At 40.6% G+C, this 20560-nt stretch overlaps 1 protein-coding gene across 4 annotated transcripts in view; it reads left to right on the top strand.

Annotated features, from left to right (window-relative positions):
* atxn2 (ataxin 2) overlaps positions 1–20254 on the top strand; it is a 103847-nt gene extending 83593 nt beyond the window's left edge. For 3 of the 4 annotated variants that reach the window (XM_060843608.1, XM_060843605.1, XM_060843607.1), the window contains 12 exons: positions 653–769; positions 1976–2046; positions 2776–3095; positions 7599–7665; positions 9699–9848; positions 10468–10540; positions 13713–13900; positions 14227–14356; positions 16468–16616; positions 17117–17344; positions 19214–19385; positions 19648–20254. In XM_060843608.1, the coding sequence (XP_060699591.1) occupies positions 653–769; positions 1976–2046; positions 2776–3095; positions 7599–7665; positions 9699–9848; positions 10468–10540; positions 13713–13900; positions 14227–14356; positions 16468–16616; positions 17117–17344; positions 19214–19385; positions 19648–19676 (1694 nt within the window). In that variant the 3' untranslated portion in view covers positions 19677–20254. The remainder of the gene's footprint in view (positions 1–652; positions 770–1975; positions 2047–2775; positions 3096–7598; positions 7666–9698; positions 9849–10467; positions 10541–13712; positions 13901–14226; positions 14357–16467; positions 16617–17116; positions 17345–19213; positions 19386–19647) is intronic. The other variant, XM_060843606.1, reaches the window with a different exon arrangement.
* Positions 20255–20560: the final 306 nt, after the last annotated feature.

Below are 20560 nucleotides of genomic sequence, written 5' to 3' on the forward strand. Positions count from 1 at the left end.
CCTCCCTCCTCCCCCTCCCTCCCTCCCCCCATCCCCTCTCTCTCTCTTTCTCTCTCTCTCTCTCTCTCTTCCCCCCCCTTCTCCTTTCCACCCCGTCTCTCTTCTTACCCCCCCCCCCCCCCCCCCCAAAAGGCCTGGGTTTTCTCCCTGATAGATTATTTAACTACCATCATTCCAAGTTTTCCAATAGAGTTGTTACTCCACCCCCCCCCCACCCCCCCCCAAGCCACCAAAAGATTGTTTTCAGGCTCGACATTCTAAGAGGGCTCTTTTTTGAAGTCCTCTTAATGACTTAATGCTGGATGCTGAGAGTACCCAAGCAGACAAAGTTAATTGCTGTCAAATTGTCCTATTTATAGTCAATCCAAACACACTCTCAAAGAAAGGAGTTGCCTTTAAGTATGTGGCAATGTGCCAAGATCTAACTGTCTAGTAAATGTTGGCACATTCCACATAAATTACCTGTTGACTTTTGTTAAGCATTTGAGCTAGTGTATGGGCCTTTAATTGTGGCTGAGGATGGATTATTGGGACATGTCATTGAAGACTTATTTCTGCCTAACCTTCAGGGGAAAAAACTTTAGTTTATAATGTCTGGGTTATGCATAAATTTAATTCAGAAATAATTCCGGGTGTATTTGTTCACTTACAGCTAAGGAAACCAGACTTCAGGAGCAGAAGCAGAATTCCCCCTCTGTAAACAAAGAGAATCCAAAGCCTGTTGAAATCTGTAATACTCCCCCTAGCTTAACCAAACCAGGAATCAAAGGTTAGTATTACATGACTATAGAGTAAGTTCCGATCTAGTGTTGATGTAATGTGATTTCACTTTCATGCTGTTAATGAAATATTGACCATATCCATTTAATATTCCCAGTTTCATTTTCAATATTGTTTGCCAAAGACTTGCTCTCCTTTGGTTTACATGTGCACATGACCTTTTTCATAATGCTTCTGCCTTTGCCCTTACCCTCTATTCCTCTGTTTCTTTTTTCATCCTTGTCCTTGTATCAACAGTCTCTTTTTTTACCCTTGTAATCAGGGTCAATTCTTCAGTCCCTTCTCCTGGCTTCCGTTTGGAATTTGGATCGAGTGCCATCTAGTGGAAAATGTTGGTTGGTGCAAGTGGACCTGAGACCTTAGCTTCATGCATCAGCTAGGTTCTGCCACTAGATGGAACGTGGTCAATTTGTGTTCGATCCAACTTGTCCATGTCGACCAGATATCCTATCCTAGCCTAGTCTCATCTCCCAGAGCTTGGCCCATAACCCTCTAAACCCTTTCTATTCATATACCCATCCAGATGCCTTTGAATAATAGTTTTAAACATTTTACATTTATTTATAGTACTTTGAGTGTATTTGTTTCTCAAGCGATTTCAGCTTGAAATTTAGTGCTGCTCGTGTGTCATGTGGCATCTAAGCATGCAGTTTAGACATTTCTCATCCAGAAAAACTAAAGAAACCTAACTGGCTATAGTCAAGATTCCTAGGCGAATCCACCATTCACCTAAAAATCAGGATTTTTAGCAATGCAGTTCCAACTTTGAGGATTCTTAACTTGTGTATAGAAATATTGTAGGAATTCTTAATTGTAGTTTTTTTGCAGCCCATCTAAAAGGTGGTGCCCGTTCATTCGTAAAACTTTTCAGTTGTGTACATATGCAGTTTGGCATTGCAGTCATTATTTTAATTGTTGCATTTGTCATCAATACTGATTCTTACAGATAGCATGCTAATTCAATCTTCCAGCCCCAGTTAGAAGTTAGTACTCTGCTACTCTGAAAGAATGTCAGACAAAAATAAATTGCACATCTGGGTATATTTCATAAAAGGCTTTTGTGCCTCAGCCTGTTATTATACAGCATAATTACTTAAATACAATAACTTTTTGTTTCAAAATAGTTCAATTGTCTTGATTTCAGACTGGTACAGGTAACATGTTTTGTATATGATTTGAGTTTTTCTCTTTGCAGCTACATCTCCATCGGCTTCAGATCATAAGAAACAGATAGCAGACTTAAAGAAATTCAGGGAAGACTTTAGAGTGAGTACTTTCAGTATCATTCCTGTTCACGAAGCTAAATGCAATTTTGTTGTAGAACTGAGGACAAACTTGCCAAATTCTTTCACAGACTTGCATTAATCATGTCAAGGCAAATCTGCAGACCTGGCAGTCTCCTCTCCGCAGTTACCATTGGACGATTGGCATCTATGACCCAGTAATGACCTCCATGATCCCAGTGGGGTTGCAGCCCACAGATTGGGAATCCTTTATTGAAGCAAAATAAACTATGACTTTACAAAACCACCAGTTTAACAATTGCCATTGACTCCATTCTCATCTCTCTTGCACCATTTTTTAAAAAGTATTTTTATTTTTCTGTTTCTTCTAAATTAGTCTTTTACTTGTTCTCTTCACAGTTGTGCACATTTGAGGAGGAGTTCTCTGCTGCCTTTTTCCAGACTATTGCTGCTTCTCAAGTTATTCCTAGTGCAACTTTTTGAATTTTTCTTAAAAAGAACATTTTTTTTTCATCTGATGTCAAAAATGCGTTCCTTACCTTTTACGTAACTTGCCCTGTTGCATACTGATATGTTATGTTTGAAATGTAATATTTTTATGTAATAGAGCTAAACAATATAACTTTGAATATCATGAACATTTTGACGACTAGTATGTTAAATAGCATTTTCATCAGATTTAGGTGACTTGTTATACAAATACTGAGACTTTTTATGTTGGTTTATATATTTAAACTTACACCATTCTTAGTTGCAGACTGCTCCAATCGCTGATCCGGTTGTGGATCAGTTTAAGTCCAGAGAGAGTACAGAGAACCAATCCAGGGATCCAATCAAGGAGAAGATAACAGTGATTGAACCGGGTAGCAAAGAATCTGTCAGTGAGAGCAGCTCAAACGCAAACACCAGCAATAGTAGCAGCAAACCAAGCAGTCCCAGTGCTTCCCCGAACATAATCAGCTCTGAGCAGAAGAGAGGACCAGATGTGACTTCCCAGGCCGTCCAGACTACAGGTCCAACCAGTAAGCCCGAAAAAGAAGAAAAAGAGGATAAAAAGGAAGGTACACCAGAGTACGTATGCACACCCAGAAATGATATATTACCAATAGTTCAACCAGAATGCATCAATACTGCAGAAGTCTGTGGGCAATAAATTTGCATATTATCTTCCCAATTTCAATAAAACTCGAAAGGAGTCTGATTTCTTAATATAGTAATACTGCATGATCAAGTGATACATGTAAGATCCCAGACTTTCTTGCTACACTGCCATCATTCCAGATGGAAGTTGTGCATCCTGTGGAATCTCTGTAGCAGATTGCAGGTTATTCATTTCCTTGGAGCCCTCCAAAAGTTTCTATTTAAATCGGATCATTGACAGATTGATGCAATTAGGTAAAATAGTTGTTCAGGGAACATTCCTGAAAAACTATTTGACAGACCTTGTACTGGCACCACGTGCCCCAATTACCACTCCCTCAGACTACTTACACCCCTCAGACACTGACCTGGGAATCCCCAGGATCCAACTGCAAACTCTCAGCAGACCCAACCTGATGCCCTGTTGCTGCACCGGACCTGACTGGACCAGAACCTGTCTCTGGGTCCTGTGAAACCAATGCCTCCTGCTGAATCCAGTTTCACTGAACCATCCTGACCTGCCGTAAACAGTACGTCAGTTATCTAGCACCCTTAACAACTTGCACCATATCATACTACCCCCTTCCTTCAGTATCTTACCCAGCTAACACCCTACTTACCTAGTACCCTGCCACCTATCTCTTCCCAAGCTGGCAGCCTACCCTTCTGATCAAGATTGCTCTTATCTTATTTAATTGCTGTTAAAGTAGCTGTAAGGATCTTTTAAATTTCAGAATATACCCCAACTCACTGCATGGAAAAGGGGGCATGGTTTGTCTTCTCCTGACATTGTCACACTATGAAAGAACTGTCAGAATGGAAGTCTACTCCAGTTTTCTGAAGGAGTTGAGATTGGAATTTCCTCTCAGAAATGCAGAGCTCCCTCTTTTTTAAGTAGCAATCTCACGGATTGGAAAATCCAGCCCAAACGTTACAACGTTTGCCACAAGCAGTGATTTTGCAGTGTATTTGAAGTGCATGATAGTTGTGGCAAATCTCTTGGTCAATGTTGAAAGCAAGATGTATTCCCTAAAATACTGGTATCAAAATCATTTTCAATTTAGTGGTTTCCATTTTAAAATGTTTTAACACCACTTATTGTTTGTAGCTGTTTGCTCTGTTGCTTTTGAAGTGCGCAGGTGTTTGTAATTTTAAACTTCACATTCAGTCTGGCTAACAGTAGTTGAGGCAACAACTTTTTTTTGGCTTATAAATTGACAAGACTGCCCATAGCAAGGGACCATATAGAATGAAAATTAAAACAAAAACAACAAGGGAATGATTTGAAAGCTTTTTCCCCACATATGATTCTTAAGAACTTGGGATGCTTTATCACATTATTGAAACAAAGATTCTGAAACAGTATTAAAGATGGCTTCAAATAATAAGTAAGAAATTTGCAGAACGGCACAGGGAAATGCAAGAAAGGCAATTATGGCAGATAGCTGCAGTTGAAGAGGTGGCGTAGATGTTGTAGTTGGTTTGTATTGTAGATTCTTTGTAGCAAAATTACCATCTGATCAGTCTTCTTTTGGATTGTGACTTCCTTTGAAACACCTAAAGGATTAATCATTGAACCTTAACTGTTGCTTCCTTCTGATGTTTAGCTGGTAGTCATCATTATTTCTCAAGCTGCTTTTATACAATTTCAGAGTTAAAACCAATTTAAAATTGCAAAGTGTATATTTGACAGTGCAAAATGCTTTTACTATAAAGTAGAGCCATATAAATGTACAGCATGGAAACAGACCCTTTGGTCCAACTCATCCATGCCAACCAGATATCCTAACCCAATCTAGTCCCACCTGCCAGCACCCGGCCCATATCCCTCCAAATCCTTCCTATTCAGATACCCATCGAAATGCCTTTTAAATGTTGCAATTGTACCAGCCTCCACCACTTCCTCTGGCAGCTCATTCCATACACGTACCACCCTTTGAGTGGAAAAGTTGCCCCTTAGGTCTCTTTTATATCTTTCCCCTATCACCCTAAACCTATGTCCTCTAGTTCTGGACTCCCCCACACCAGGGAAAAGACTTGGTCTATTTTTCCTATCCATGGCCCTCATAATTTTGTAAACCTCTATAAGGTCACCCTTCAGCCTCCAATGCTCCAGGGAAAAAAGCCCCAGCTTGTTCAGCCTCTCCCCATAGCTCAAATCTTCCAACCCTGGCAACATCCTTGCAAATCTTTTTCTGAACCCTTTCAAGTGTCACAACATCCCAACTCCTGTACTCAGTATTCTGACCAATAAAAGAAAGCATACAATACGCCGCCTTCACTATCCTATTTACCTGCAACTCCATTTTCAAGGACCTATGAACCTGTACTCAAAGGTCTTTGTTCAGCAACATTCCTAAGGATCTTACCATTAAGTGAATACATCCTGCTAAGATTTGCTTTCCCAAAATGCAGCACCTCACATTTATCTGAATTAAACTCCATCTGCCACTTCTCGGCCCACTGGCCCATCTGATCAAGATCCTGTTGTAATCTGAGGTAACCACCTTCGCTGTCCACTACACCTCCAATTTTGGTGTCATTGGCAAACTTACTAACTGTGTACCTCTTATGCTCACATCCAAATCATTTATGTAAATGATAAAAAAAAAGGACCCAGCACCAATCCTTGTGGTACTCCACTGGTCACAGGCCTCCAGTCTGAAAAACAACCCTCCACCACCACCCTCTGTCTTCTATCTTTGAGCCAGTTCTGTATCCAAATGGCTAGTTCTCCCTGTATCCCGTGAGATCTAACCTTGCTCATCAGTCTCCCTTATCGAACGCCTTACTGAAGACCATTTAGGTCACATCTACCGCTCTGTCCTCAGCAATTCTCTTGGTCACTTCAAAAAAACTCAATCAAGTTTGTGAGGCATGATTTCCCATACACAAAGCCATGTTGACTATCCTTAATCAGTCCTTGCCTTTCCAAATACATGTACATCCTGTCCCTTGGGATTTCCTCCAACAATTTGCCCACCACTGACGTGAGGCTTACTGGTCTATAGTTCCCTGACTTGTCCTTACTACCCTTCTTAAACAGTGGCACCACATTAGCCAACCTCCAGTCTTCCGGCACCTCACCTGTGATTATCAATGATACAAATATCTCAGCAAGAGGCCCAGCAATCACTTCTCTAGCTTCCCACAGAGTTCTGGGGTATACCTGATTTACACCTGATGTATAAATCCTGGGGATTTATCCACCTTTGTGTTTCAAGACATCCAGCACTACTTCCTCTGTAATATGGGCATTTTGCAAGATGTCAGCACCTATTTCCCTACTTCCTGTATCTTCCATATCCTTTTCCACAGTAAATTCTGATGCAAAATGTTAGTTTAGTATCTCCCCCATTTTCTGTGACTCCACACAAAGGCTGCTTTGCTGATTCTTGAGGGGCCCTATTCTCTCCCTAGTTACCCTTTTGTCCTTAATATATTTGTAAAAACCCTTTGGATTCTCCTTATGTTCTATTTGCCAAAGGTATTTCACGTCCCCTTTTTGCCCTCCTGATTTCCCTCTTAAGTATACTCCTACTTCTTTTATACTCTTCTAAGGATTCATTCAATCTATCCTGTCTATGCCTGACAAATGCTTCCTTCTTTTTCTTAACCCAACCCTCAATTATTTTTAGTCATCCAGCATTCCCTCTACCTACCAGCCTTCCCCTTCACCCTGACAGGAATATACTTTCTCTGGATTCTTATCTCATTTCTGAAGGCTTCCCCCTTTTCCAGCCGTCCCTTTACCTGTGAACATCTGCCCAATCGGCTGTTGAAAGTTCTTGCCTAATACCGTCAAAATTGGCCTTTCTCCAATTTAGAAATTCAACTTTTAGATCTGGTTTATCTTTTTCCATCACTATTTTAAAACGAATAGAATTATGGTCACTGGCCCCAAAGTGCTCCTCCACTGACACCTCAGTCACTTGCCCTACCTTATTTCCCAAGAGTAGGTCTGAGTTTGCACCTTCTCTAGTAGGTACATCCACATACTGAATCAGAAAACTTTTTTGTACATACTTAACAAATTCCTCTCCATCTAAACCCTTAACACTATGGCAGTCCCAGTCTATGTTTGGAAAGATAAAATCCCTGACCATGCTCACCCTATTATTCTTACAGATAGCTGAGATCTCCTTACAAGTTTGTTTCTCAATTTCCCTCTGACTATATGGGGATCTATAATAAAATCCTTATAAGGTGATCATCCTTTTCTTATTTCTCCGTTCCAGCCAAATAACCTGATTATTAAACAAATTCAGAATACTATGGATGCTGGAAAACTGAAATATAAACCAAAAAACTTTGAAGATACTCTGCAAGTTGTGCAGCATCTTTGAAAAGAGCAATGTTGTCATGTTACGTCGATGGTTGTCTGCCAATGGTGCCTGAAATACTGTATGATCTTAAAACTTTTCTCTCTTTCAGACAAGTTAGAAAATCTACATTGAATCCAAATGCTAAAGAATTCAATCCGAAGACTTTCTATACTCCTGTAAGTTGTGCTGCTTATTTGTTCTCCCTTAGTATAATATTGAAGAGAAGTTTCTCTTGCACTTAAATTCAAGGGAAGAGAAGAATCAAGATCCAATAGTGGAAGGAAATGAGGGTTTAAATAATAGCTAAAGGTAAATTTCTTGTTGATATTAGGATTCTGATAGATCCTTTGTCTCTCTCAAACATCCACAAGAGGGATATGGCCACACAATCCAAATTGGGTCAGTTGCTGAAGCACCATGAGAATCACTCCAGGTTACATAAAATGTCACATTATAGGAATTTTGCTGAGGCAAGTTGGTTTCTCATTTGGTTGTTAGGGCAGTCCTTGATCTTTCTATGCTTATTGGAAAACTCTTCTGTGTTACTCAACAGGGAGGGAGACATTACTCCAGTCTGCATTTTGGTGATAAAATTAATACATTTTGCAACTGTAGTAAGAAAATTATTTTCTGCTAAAAGGCGAGATACATTAGATGAGTTATATTCCATGTTTCTTCTACAATAAACAATTTCAGTGTATCCATGTCTAACTCTTCATTGCTTTTTTTTCAGTGACTGCCCGGAATTGCACTAATTTTAGATAATTATAGAGGGACCGCATAAGGTTTAGGAACTTCAGTGATTTGTCTTAAAATAACCAATTCTGTTCTGTGTATTTGTATGCTTTGCTTAAACTGTAGATTGGACTGGTTATTGTAACCGTCCATTTTATTAGTTTATAGCTTTTGAGGGACAGTTTATTTTCTGTCAGTTTGCAGTTGAAATATTAATTTGTTATTGTAATGAACAATTCCATTTAAAGTATGCTGGGATAGAAAGAAAGCTTTTTGCTGAAACCTGTCCTTTCTATCTGGTGTGACCTCCACTTTGACTGTTTACTATTAAGGTTAGGTGCATTGGACTCTGGACTCTGCAGACCATAAACCACATGAGTACATGACGGCTATTTGGCAGTTCGAGTCTGCTGTGCTAGTAGTGATATCATAGCTGATCTAATTTCAACTTCACTTTCCTGTCTTCTCCCAATATCCTTTGCTCTTACAGATTAAAAAAAAAGTCTATCTTATCCTTGAATATACTTAACAACTTTGTGGTAAAGAATTCCACAGATTCGCTATCCTATGAGAGAAGTAGTATTTCCTGATCTCTGTCTAAGGTAGCCCCGGACTCTAAGACTGCATCCTTGGGTCCGAGGATTTTCTTATAAAGAGAGATTGAATAGGCTTGTACTCCTTCAAGTTTAGAAGAATGAGAGGAGGCGTTATTAAAACATCTAAGATTCTTATGAGAATTGACAGGGTGATATGTTGATGTTGTGTTCCCCTTGGACAATAGAGGACATGGACTCAAAATAAGGGATTGTCCAGTTAGAATATAATGAGGTGGAACGACTTCTGAGAGAATGAATCTGTAGAATTCTATTCCATAGAGGGTTTTAGAGGCTGGGTCATTTAAGTTCATGCAAGACTGAGGCACAGATGTTTACTCAATAAATGTAGAAAAGGAAAGTGAACTTGAGAATGATCAAGTTAGCCATGATCTCAGTGAATGGCAGGGCACGCTTGGTGGTCTGTGTGGCCTATCTAAACTCTTATTTCCTCATGGAGTGCGGGATAGTGAGGGAGCAGTGTGGCAAATAGGATAGCAAGTGGGAGGCAGTGAGGATTCAGGAGCAGGCCAGTGGCAGGAGACAGTGATGGTGATGATTTGGTTGCAGGGAGGCAACAATCATAGGGAACAGGGTAGAAGTAGGAAATGGTGAGATGCTGGTGAATGGGAGGTAATGACGGGTTTGCGAGCAGTCAGAGAGGCTGAGTTACTCATACAATAAACAAGGGCATCCAACTGGAAATCAGTATGGATCTCACCGACAGGCACCACGAATATACCTGTCGGTGAGATCCATACTGATTTCCAGTTCCACTTTAGCAGCAGGAAGGAATGACATTATTCTGCTAAAGCTGCTTTCAAAGTCTATTTAACTATTAAGGATTTCAATGGTGACTTGAATTGCTGTTATTTTAACAGCCTAAGCCAACAACCACACCAACGCCGCCACGTCCTCAAGCCCAACCTAGTCCATCTATTGTAGTCCAGCAACATCCTCCAGTGTACAATCAGCCAATGTGTTATGCGCAGAATGTGGTATACCCAGTTCCAGTTAGCCCAGGAGTACAGGTAACCAGCCTGAAATTTTTTTGTGGTTTTTTTTAAAAAGCTAAATATGGAAAATCATTTGTGTATCACTGTCTAGTTTAATAATGGATGGATGCAATGTGATAGACAACAAATGATGTTTTTGCGAGTGATGCTAACACCCTATGAACCATTAAGTTTTATAAATCAACAAACAATATTGATGCTGACTAATGCTTCAGTTCTAAACACTCGCTGTTTTGTATAAATTTTATTTTCACTGTCCAGACTGACAGCCTTAAAATCTTGACTTAAGATTTAAAAAAAGGGGTGGCACAGTGGTTAGCACTGCTACCTCACAGCGCCAGAGGACCCGGGTTCAATTCCCACCTCAGGCGACTGACTGCGTGGAGTTTTGCGCTTTCTCCCCATGTCTGCGTGGGTTTCCTCCGGATGCTCCGGTTTCCTCCCACAGTCCAAAGATGTGCAGGTCGGGTGAATTGGCCATGCTAAATTGCCCGTAGTATTAGGTAAGGGGTAAGTGTAGGATTTATGGGTGGGTTGCGCTTCGGCGGGTCGGTGTGGACTTGTTGGGCCGAAGGGCTTGTTTCCACACTGTAAGTAATCTAATCTAATCCTTCGCTGTTTCTTTTGACTCTAGACTACTCACATGTATCATGTTCCAATGACTCCGATGCCAATCAACCAAGCTAAGTCATATAGAGCAGGTAAAGGTGAGAGAATGGGGTTTTGTCTTGTCTGATGTATGATTTCTTTTTTGAGGGATTTATGCAGGATGATCTCTTAAGTAGTATTTAGTGTACCTATAATTGACACATGCCTGTTTTGGCTTTGATATAATTTAAGATCACTTGTATCTCTACCATGTTTTGAATGTTGGCATGCTAATTGGAAACTTGTTTTGAGGAATGTATATCTTCATAATATGATGGTTCAAGTCGGTTAGCAGTTATAAAGTACTAAATCAAGTAAATGGAATGATCTTTGAAAAGTCTGGAGAAAATAATTTTCCATTTGTGGTTCTTAGACGAGTCTGAAGAGTAGCCTTTTCTCTTCACCCCCCCCCCCCCCCCCCCCCCCCCCCCCCCCCCCCCCCCCAACCTGATTTTTTTGCTATTTATAGTCAATTGATTATAGAGATTCACTGGGGTCCTGCCTATTGTTGGTATTAATGTATTTTGTCTGCTGTTAGCAGTAATTTTACTGGGAAGGGTCATAATACTGTAGAATTTCATACTGTTTTGAAGCAAAGCCAATTTACCGAGGTTTGATTACCTAGAGAATTTAAAAATAGAATTAGATTAAAAGAGGGAAGGCAAGTGATTTCAAGATGACTTAAGCATGCAGTTGGAATGGGTGGATACATGCCAAATGAAATTTAACACCGAGAAATGTGGAGTGATGCATTTTGACAGCAAGATTGAGGAATGCCAATTTAAGTGAAAGAATATGGCTCTAAAGGGGCTGCAAAAAGAGATCTGAAGGTGTATACACAAATCATTGGAGATAGCACACTGAAGATTGTTTTTCACAAATGAAAGACACATTTCCTGGGTTTTATAAATATGACGTCTAGTACAAAGGCAAGTGTGTTATGGTCACTGAGACACTGGTTTGGTCTCGACTGGAATATGGTCTCCAGTTAAAGATAATATACTTTGAGAAACACCTGAAGACATGAGAGGATAAAATTAAAGTTTGTTTACACAATGGGTTAAGGGTTGAAGAACTCAAGTTAGGAAGGTAGTTTGGTGTTTGAAGATGCGTGCATTATTCTTGATTGCTGATGGTTTAAAACTTCAAATCTATTTTCCTAAGATCGTGCATTTCTTTTATTACAAGCAGTTCTGTCATGTGACAGTAAAATAACCAGATTTCTACAAGTTTAGCAAGATTGAAATTCTATTGAATAACATTGATTTAAATGCATTTTGATGCCCTTGTGCATAAATCACAATATAAACATTCAGATACCAAAAGGAATTGGGAAGGTATATGGTGCATTAATTATTGTTGCAGTGGACTTGCTGTTTAAGATTGAGGAAGTGATCGTGCTTTTGTGAGACTATACATGAGTTACTGGGTACAATTTTAAACTCCATTTCTAAGCAAATACAGCTGTCTTAGAGGGAATGCAATAAAGATATACCAGATTGATTGAGTGATTCCTGTATTGAACAGGTCAACCAATATGGAAAGTCGAAGTAGAATGGACATATTAACTAAAGTTTAGAGGATTGAGATATAATTGAAATGTGTAAAACCTTTCAGTGACTTGATTGGTTAAATTCTAAGAGGCTATTTCTCCTGCCTTGATCTAGAAATAAAGTCACAGTTTAAGGGTAATGAACCAACTATTTAAAATTATGAAAATTTCTTCACCTTTCCTTAGATGGATATATGCAGCTTGAATTGTTCAGATAAATGTGTAGTGATTTTTATTTTTTTAACTGATGCTCAGCACCTAATTTGGAGATGACGTTGTTGGACTGGGGTGTACAAAATTAAAAATCTCACAAAACCAGGTTGTAGTCCAACAGGTTTATTTGGAAGCAGTAGCAAATGTTTACAGTGTGATGTAACTGAAATTATATGTTGAATAAGACCTGGATTGTTTGTTACGTGTCTTATCTATTAGGATGACCATGTTGGTTTCAGTTCTTTCAGATATAAATCTCAAAACCTTTTTTAAAAAATTACATTCTTGAATGAACTTTAACAATTGGCTCAGATAATATATTGAAAGTGTTAGCTCCCTGTGTGAGGCTGTCTGTGTCACAATGGTCAGACTGATTCTAATCTAAAAAATAGATTTACAGAATCTTACATGGATTAATGCTGTTTTTGAGCAAAGTAAAATGTAATTCTGCAAGTACAAATTCATCCCACAAACTTGTGTGGAGGAGCGGGGAAATGGGTGTGGGTGTGTGTGTGTGTGTGTATATAAAGGGGTTTAAGTCTGTGAGAGGTGTGTGTGGGAGTGTATGTATGTGTGTGTGGGAGTGTATGTATGTGTGTGTGGGAGTGGGTCTGTGTCTGTGCACACGCGTATAGTGCAGTGGGGTCATCTGTAGTGTGACATGAACCCAAGTTCCCGGTTAAGGCCATCCTCACGGGTATCAAACTTGGCTGTTGGCCTCTGCTCGGCCACTTTGCATTGTTGCCTGTCCTGAAGTCTGCGTTGGAGGATGGTCTCCTGAAGGTCACAGAAGAATGTCCCGGACCACTGAAGTGTTCTCCGACTGGGAGGGAACACTTCTGTCTGTTGATTGTTGTGCTGTAGCTTCTGCTTGGTCTCGGCAACATACATGCCTCAGGGCATCCTTGCCTGCAGCGTATGAGATAGACAACATTGGCTGAGTCGCATGAGTACCTGTCACGTACACGATAGGTGGTGTCCCCACATGTAATGGTGGTATCCGTATCGACACTCTGACACGTCTTGCAGCATCTACTGTGACAAGGTTGTATTGAGTTGTCCTGAAAGCCGGGTAGTTTGCTACGAACAGTGATCTGTTTGAGGCAAGAAGTGGTTGTTTAAAGGCGAGAAGTGGAGGTGTGGGGAAGGTCGTGGCGAGGTGCTCATCCTCCTTGATAATGTGTTGCAGGCGGCAAAGAACATGGCGTAGAATTTATAGCAAAAGTTTACAGCCAAAAAACTGTCTTACAATCTTATTCTCCACAACCACCTAACGAAGGAGCGGTGCTTCGAAAGCTAGTGCTTTCAAATAAACCTGTTGGACCATAACCTGGTGGTGTCATTTTTATCTGACTACTGTGCTATTTAATCTTTGATACAGTACTGAGTGTCAAATTATCCTTTGAGCAGTTTTCCTTGCAGTTGAAGATCACTGCAATCTCACTAATTGTTATTCTTTTTTCCAGTACCAGCCATGCCACAACAACGACCAGATCAGCATCACCCTCAGGGCACACCAACTATAATGCATCCAGTTAGTGCAGCTGGCCAGATTGTTTCAACTGCTCCAGCTTATTCACAATATGTTACTTATAACCCTCAACAGTTTCCTAACCAACCCCTTGTACAGTCTGTAGCACACTATCAATCACAGGTAAATTGCCAAGATTGTTTCCCACAAAGGTACTTCGTGTTTAACTTACAATATTTGAATACTTATTTACTAAACTTGCATTGCAAATTACAAATAAATGTCAGGCTTTCTTAGATGTTTAATGAATAGAGAATCTATTTTATGTTAAAATCAATGCATTATCCATTGACTCGTACGTCTGTGGTAGCTGATTATTTTGAGATTTTATAGTACTTCATCGCCACTATTAAAATATGTAAGCAATGCAATGGACACTTATCTAAAACAAATATTGCTATTCTATCTTTGTGTGTAAACTTAATTTTACTGATGTTTTCACTACGCAGCCTCAGATGTACAGCCAAGTAATGCAGAGTAGTGCTCGAATGATGGCACCACCTGTTCATGGGCAACCGGGAATGGTCCCTTCGTCTACAGCACAATATCCTACTGCTGAACAGACACATGCTATGTATGGTAAGCCATCAAGGCAGTTTTTAACTTATGGTGTTTATTAGTTAAAATAATAACGTTGCTTGCGCTCTTTGTATAATTTGGATTGCAGAGGCATCTATAGTATTGAGGGATGTTGACACTTATCTCAAGAAGTTGAAAAACAAAAGTGAGAAACCGACTTGAGTGAGAGTAGACTATTTAACCCTCAAGCTTGCTCTGCAAGCAAATGTGAAAGTAAGGTTACAGTTGTATAACACCCCAAGCTGTGCTGTTTTTGGTTTTAAGCACCTAACCTCATGAAAGGTTTGCAGGGTATGCAACAGAGATTGTGTGGAATGATAATGTTTTTAAGTAATACTGGTGATGCTGTTATAGTCCAGTTGCGTTCATGTGCAATGCAATATATTTGTTTTTGCTTCAAGGACAATTGATACAAAATTGAAGTTTGAGCTGCAAATACATGAATGATCATGTATTATCACTTGTGCTCTACAGTGAGTAACACAATAAAATACAGTGGAAAGCTTAAACCGTCACCACAATCTGGTGCCATTTTGAATTGTTTAAGATTGAAAAGATATAGCTGAAGAGTCCATCTTCATTCCACCACCTCAGCCAAGACTCCTGAGTCCTGCACCAGTTGACCAACAGCACCTGCGCCACTACCCCTCTGCTGCTCGTGCCAGACCTACCAACTTCAGAGTTGCCCCTCTCGTGCACCATCACTTAGTCACTGGATCCACCTTGCCAACAGGCTGCTGATGCTGGGTACTGTGCTTGGACCCACATTCACTCTGTAACTGGGAGTCCCCTACCTCTGGGACTACCACCACCAGGAGTCCTTGGCTCTGTTGCCAGGTCAGGCAGTCACCTCTCCAAAAGTCCTACTCCCGCTGCAGTCCTACAGTATGTCGTCTTTCTCTTCCACTACCATTAGGAAGGTGATGAAAAATGAGACAAAATATAAGGGAGGAAGGAGCTGTCTGGATCCGATGTGCCCAGGAACCTGAATGCTGCCTACCTTGCTGGCACCACCAACTTGGGAAGACAGAATTGTAATCTTCGGTGTGAAAAATCTCTTCCTTCCACTGTCATTGGTGGAGATGTAGTACAATTCTTGTAGTAAATGGTGTCTGTTTAGATTCTTTGATTACACTTCCTCTCAGACTGTTTCCTGTAAGGGCTCCATTCCATTCTTCCAGTTATTGTCTCCATCACACCTATTTTGCTCAGTTTATCTTTTGCTCGCTTACTTGCGGAACGCTTCAGGGCTCCTCTATATTGGGGAGACGGGCCGCTTACTTGCGGAACGCTTCAGGGAACACCTCTGGGACGCTAGGACCAACCAACCCAACCACCCCGTGGCTCAACACTTTAACTCCCCCTCCCACTCCACCAAGGACATGCAGGTCCTTGGACTCCTCCATCGCCAGAACATCATAACACGACGGTTGGAGGAAGAGTGCCTCATCTTCTGCCTGGGAGCCCTCCAACCATAAGGGATGAACTCAGATTCCCCCAGTTTCCTCATTTCCCCTCCCCCCACCTTGTCTCAGTCGATTCCCTCGAACTCAGCACTGCCCTCCTAACCTGCAATCTTCTTCCTGACCTCTCCGCTCCCACCCCACTCCGGCCTATCATCCTCACCTTGACCTCCTTCCACCTATCGCATCTCCATCACCCCTCCCCCAAGTCCCTCCTCCCTACCTTTTATCTTAGCCTGTTGGACACACTTTCCTCATTCCTGATGAAGGGCTTATGCCTGAAACGTCGAATTTCCTGTTCCTTGGATGCTGCCTTACCTGCTGCGCTTTAACCAGCAACACATTTCCAGCTCTGATCTCCAGCATCTGCAGACCTCACTTTTTACTCTTATTATTAGCATGCCCATTGTCTTTCCCTCTAAACACCCTCGCCATCTGTTCCATTTGCTCCTTCTCCCCTTTTGTCAGCAGTATAGAAAAAATGTCCAGGTTCCTTGAGTTCTAGAGAAAATCATTTGACTCACCACAATTGCTGCCAGACCTGGTGATTTTCTCCAAGGTTTTCTGCTTTTATTTCCGAGCTCCACTGTGATTTACTCTTTCTTTGGTTAGAAAAATAGATAACAGGTTCTTTACTTTTATTGCTAGTGTCTCCAGGCCCGATTCATCAGCAGTTTGCACCCCACCCGACTGCTACCCTACATCCACATGCTCCACACCCACAACCATCTGCGACTCCAACTGGACAGCAACAAGGACAGCATGGCGGCAGTCATCCAGCACAGAGCCCAGTCCAGGTAAGGAATGCCAACTGCCCCCATTGAACTTCTCGGTATGTTTTATAAAGTAATGGTAGACTTCCTCATTTCTGACTGAGTTTGTATACCAGTCAGCCTTGGTACAGATCGTGGGGAAGTTCACTTCTTTCCCCTCCTTGTTGCAAAGGACTGGTGTGAAGTAGAGAGGTGAGATTACAGCTAATAATAATTAACTTGGCCAATAGAGAGAAATTTCACAGTATCAGTAACTATTCCTGTTAGTGTCTCTTTGTGCTGCACTATGGATGAGATGAAAAGTGTATTGGGACTTTGGGGTGCAAATGGTAAATGCCACACAACATTCTGGCTATCCAACTTTCTCACAATGGAATTTATAACTATCTTTTTAGTTTTAGGAGCCACTGTATGAATGTTGCATTTAATATAGTGGAAAATAACAAACCTGATTGATCTGGCTGCTTACATTTTGTAATCAATACTTGTGTTCCAGGATAATTCAATGACTTTTTTAATTTCAGCATCCTCAACATCAGGCTCCCCAGACTCTTCATTTGGGCAACCCCCAACAGCAGCAAGCAATTTACCACACAACTCTTACACCAACTCCTCCATCTATGACACAAGGTCCTAGTCCACAGTCTCCTCAGACTAGCTTCCCATCAGCACAGCAGACAGTCTATACACTTCACCCTCAGCAGGTGCAGCATGGATATTCAAATCCTCCACATATGGCACATGTACCACAGGTAAGTGAGCATATCAAAGGGTTTTTGGGCTAAGTTATTTATATAAACTTTGTGGCAATGCAGAATTCCTTCGTAGTGTTTGAGTTCTTTTACATAAAGAAACTCTGAACTACTTAGAGATGTACAACATGGAAACAGACCCTTCGGTCCAACCTGTCCATGCAGACTAGATATCCCAACTCAATCTTGTGCCACCTGCCAGCACCCGGCCCATATCCCTCCAAACCCTTCCTATTCATATACCCATCCAAATGCCTTTTAAATGTTGCAATTGTACCAGCCTCCACCACTTCCTCTGGCAGCTCATTCCATACCTATACCACCCTCTGTGTGAAAATGTTGCCCCTTAGGTCTCTCTTGTATCTTTCCCCTCTCCCCTTAAGCCTATGCCCTCTAGTTCTGGACTCTCCCACCCCAGGGGGGAGACTTTGTCTATTTATCCTATCCATGCCTCTCATGATTTTGTAAACCTCTACAAGACGTTCCAGGGAAAGCTTGTTTAATTTTTTTTGAATCCAGATCTGAAAAGTAACTATCATAAATGTTTCCTGATCAGCTAATAAAAAGTTATTCAAGATTAGGTTATTTATCAGTTTAATCAGTTTGTGCCTCAGTGAGTCTGTATTGGTGACTGTGCAGTTTTTGGTGGCAAAACATTGGCTGATACGTTTGTGGCAAGGATACTTCTGACAGATTGCGAAGTCAAAATTATTTATATTGCATTTTAGAATTTATGTAATATAGAAAATATATGGGCTAGTAGACGTTTTTGATTGACTTAATTCCTTATTTTAAAAAATCTGTAATTCTTGGGCTAGTTTTATTATTTTGATGATGGTTCCAAATTCTGAAACATGTCACATCTTTCTCTGCAGCACTCTTTACTTTTTGGAAGTTGGGTAGGATTTTGTGTGAATCTGATTTGGTGCTACTCTCAACTGCTTTAAATTTATATGGGCATTGGACAATCGAACTCCAAAAAACTGTGCCATGGAATGGTATTTTTGTTGCTGTTGTATTCAATCTTACAGGAGGTCTGCTTCCAAATTGGAATGGCAATTCATGTTCATCAGCTTGTGTCTGTCAGAGAAGACCAACTAATTTGTACTTGATATGTGTGAGCAATTATCCAAAAGTGAGCTGCGCACTCACTCTGGGGCAGCCACAGATTTATTGAAGTAGCACAAAGATTGTATCATCTGATGGAATTGACTAAACAGCTGGTTTGTGCCTTAGAGTGATGCCAAAAGCGTGGGTTCAATTCCCATATGGACTGACGTTACTGTGAAGGACTCTTTCCCCCTCAATCTCTCCCCTTGCCTAAGGCATGGAGACCCTCTAGTTATACTGCCCCCAGTCATCTATCTCTAATGGGACTGCAGCCCTACGGTCCAGTGGGACTATGGTGATTTAACCTGTTAGTATAATTTTGTGGGATTTAGATTTCAAGATAGAGGCAAATTTGAGTGAATTACCTTTTTTCTTTAATAAAAACAAGGTCAGAGAGTTCTTGAACTGTGCCTACATTCAGCAATTGTCAGAACACAGTTGTCCACAAATCCCTGGGGTGTGAAAGAGAAAAAGATTATCTTGTGGATTTTCTGACAGTGTCAATATCTAAGACCATCAAAAAAAAAACTAGCTAGCCAGATTTCACTCTTGGATCTGATTTTGTTCAGTAATTAAAGGAATACTTTAAAATTTCTGTGCATCAGCTACAGCAGTGTTTTTAACACAGCAGACTTACCTGCAATTAGTGCAACCAGCAAAGTTTGGTGCAGATTTGGAAAATACTGTACAAGCTTCTGTCAGTTAACATTCATTATTCAGTAGAAAATAATGATCTTTGGCGGCTTCGTTTGTTTATAGGCACATGTACAGTCTGGAATGGGCCCTCCCCACCACCCTGCTGCTACCCATCCTCCCATGATGCTAATGCCTGCACAACCACCAGGTGGTCAAGGTGGTATTCCTCAGAGTGCACTGCCACCCATTCCAGTTTCCTCGACTACACACTTCTCTTATATGGCACACCCCCAAGGTGAGTAATAGGAAAACAGTGGGGAGAAGGTTTGATTTACATTTTCTATAGCTTTGGCCTGAAAGTAAACTGGTCCTGCGGAATTTGCTACGTCTCACTGCTTTTATATTATTTCTACGACTCATGCACATACTAGTTTTCTTTTGAAAAAGCATGAATTTAATTGCGCACTCTGAAAATATTTCTCAGATTTCACCTGTGTATACGGAGTAAAGTTGGAACTTTAAATTGATTTTTTTTTTGTTGTTTATTCTCCCATTAGTACAAGCCCATCATCAGCAGCAGTTGTAGTCCTGTCCAGCAGTAACCACAGACTGGCCAGTTGATGCCACACATCCTTCCCTATCCTAAAACCTGGAACCAGAAGCACAGAATACTAGAAATTGTCTTCTCATGCTAAACCATGTGCTGTCACGCAACATCCAGTAGGAACGTGTTGCCGAGTAATTCGGTGGCTGCTGTTGTGAAGAAGGCAAGATAAACTGGCAAGAAAGAAATAAGAGCCAAGTTCAAATCTGGAATCAGTATGTCTTATCAACAGCCTTACAAAATGCCCCAAATCTGCTTTCTGATAACTGGAATGTATTTATTTTGCCTGACCCTTCTAAGTTATGAACTTCCCATGTTGAAAGAACTAATAAAATTGTTCCTGCTGCAAGCCATCCAGATTTGGCAAACCAGAACTCTCTGCTTCTAACCAAACTTATAACAAAATCCGGATGTGAACTGGTGGTTTATTTATGAATAGAGGTTCCTGGAGGAGAGCACTGTCACCAGACAGTGATGTAACTTTTAAGTTAATAACTTTTACTTTGTAGATAATTAAAAAAAATTAAAAAAACAAAAAAATAAAAAGTTTTAAAAACTGACATTGGCATGAATGTAATTTTTTTAACCCCCACACTTTAATGGCCAGCAGATTGACCAGAAGATGAGGTCAAAACTATGGAACTAGTGAAGAATGTTTTGTCTATTTTGAACTTTGTTTTTTCTTTATCAAATCATACTGTGTGTTTTACGATGGCCTTTGTTCCCTTACCTCCGTAACAAGCATACGAATATTGTGACAACAGAATAGAATGCTGGAAACACTCCATATTTGTGGATGACGATCATAATGTGGTGGGGTGGAAAATGAGCTTCAAATGATCACGTAGAATTTTTAAAATAATTTT

This window comes from Hemiscyllium ocellatum, chromosome 24 (assembly GCF_020745735.1).
Source record: "Hemiscyllium ocellatum isolate sHemOce1 chromosome 24, sHemOce1.pat.X.cur, whole genome shotgun sequence".
Taxonomy (NCBI): Eukaryota; Metazoa; Chordata; class Chondrichthyes; order Orectolobiformes; family Hemiscylliidae; genus Hemiscyllium; species Hemiscyllium ocellatum.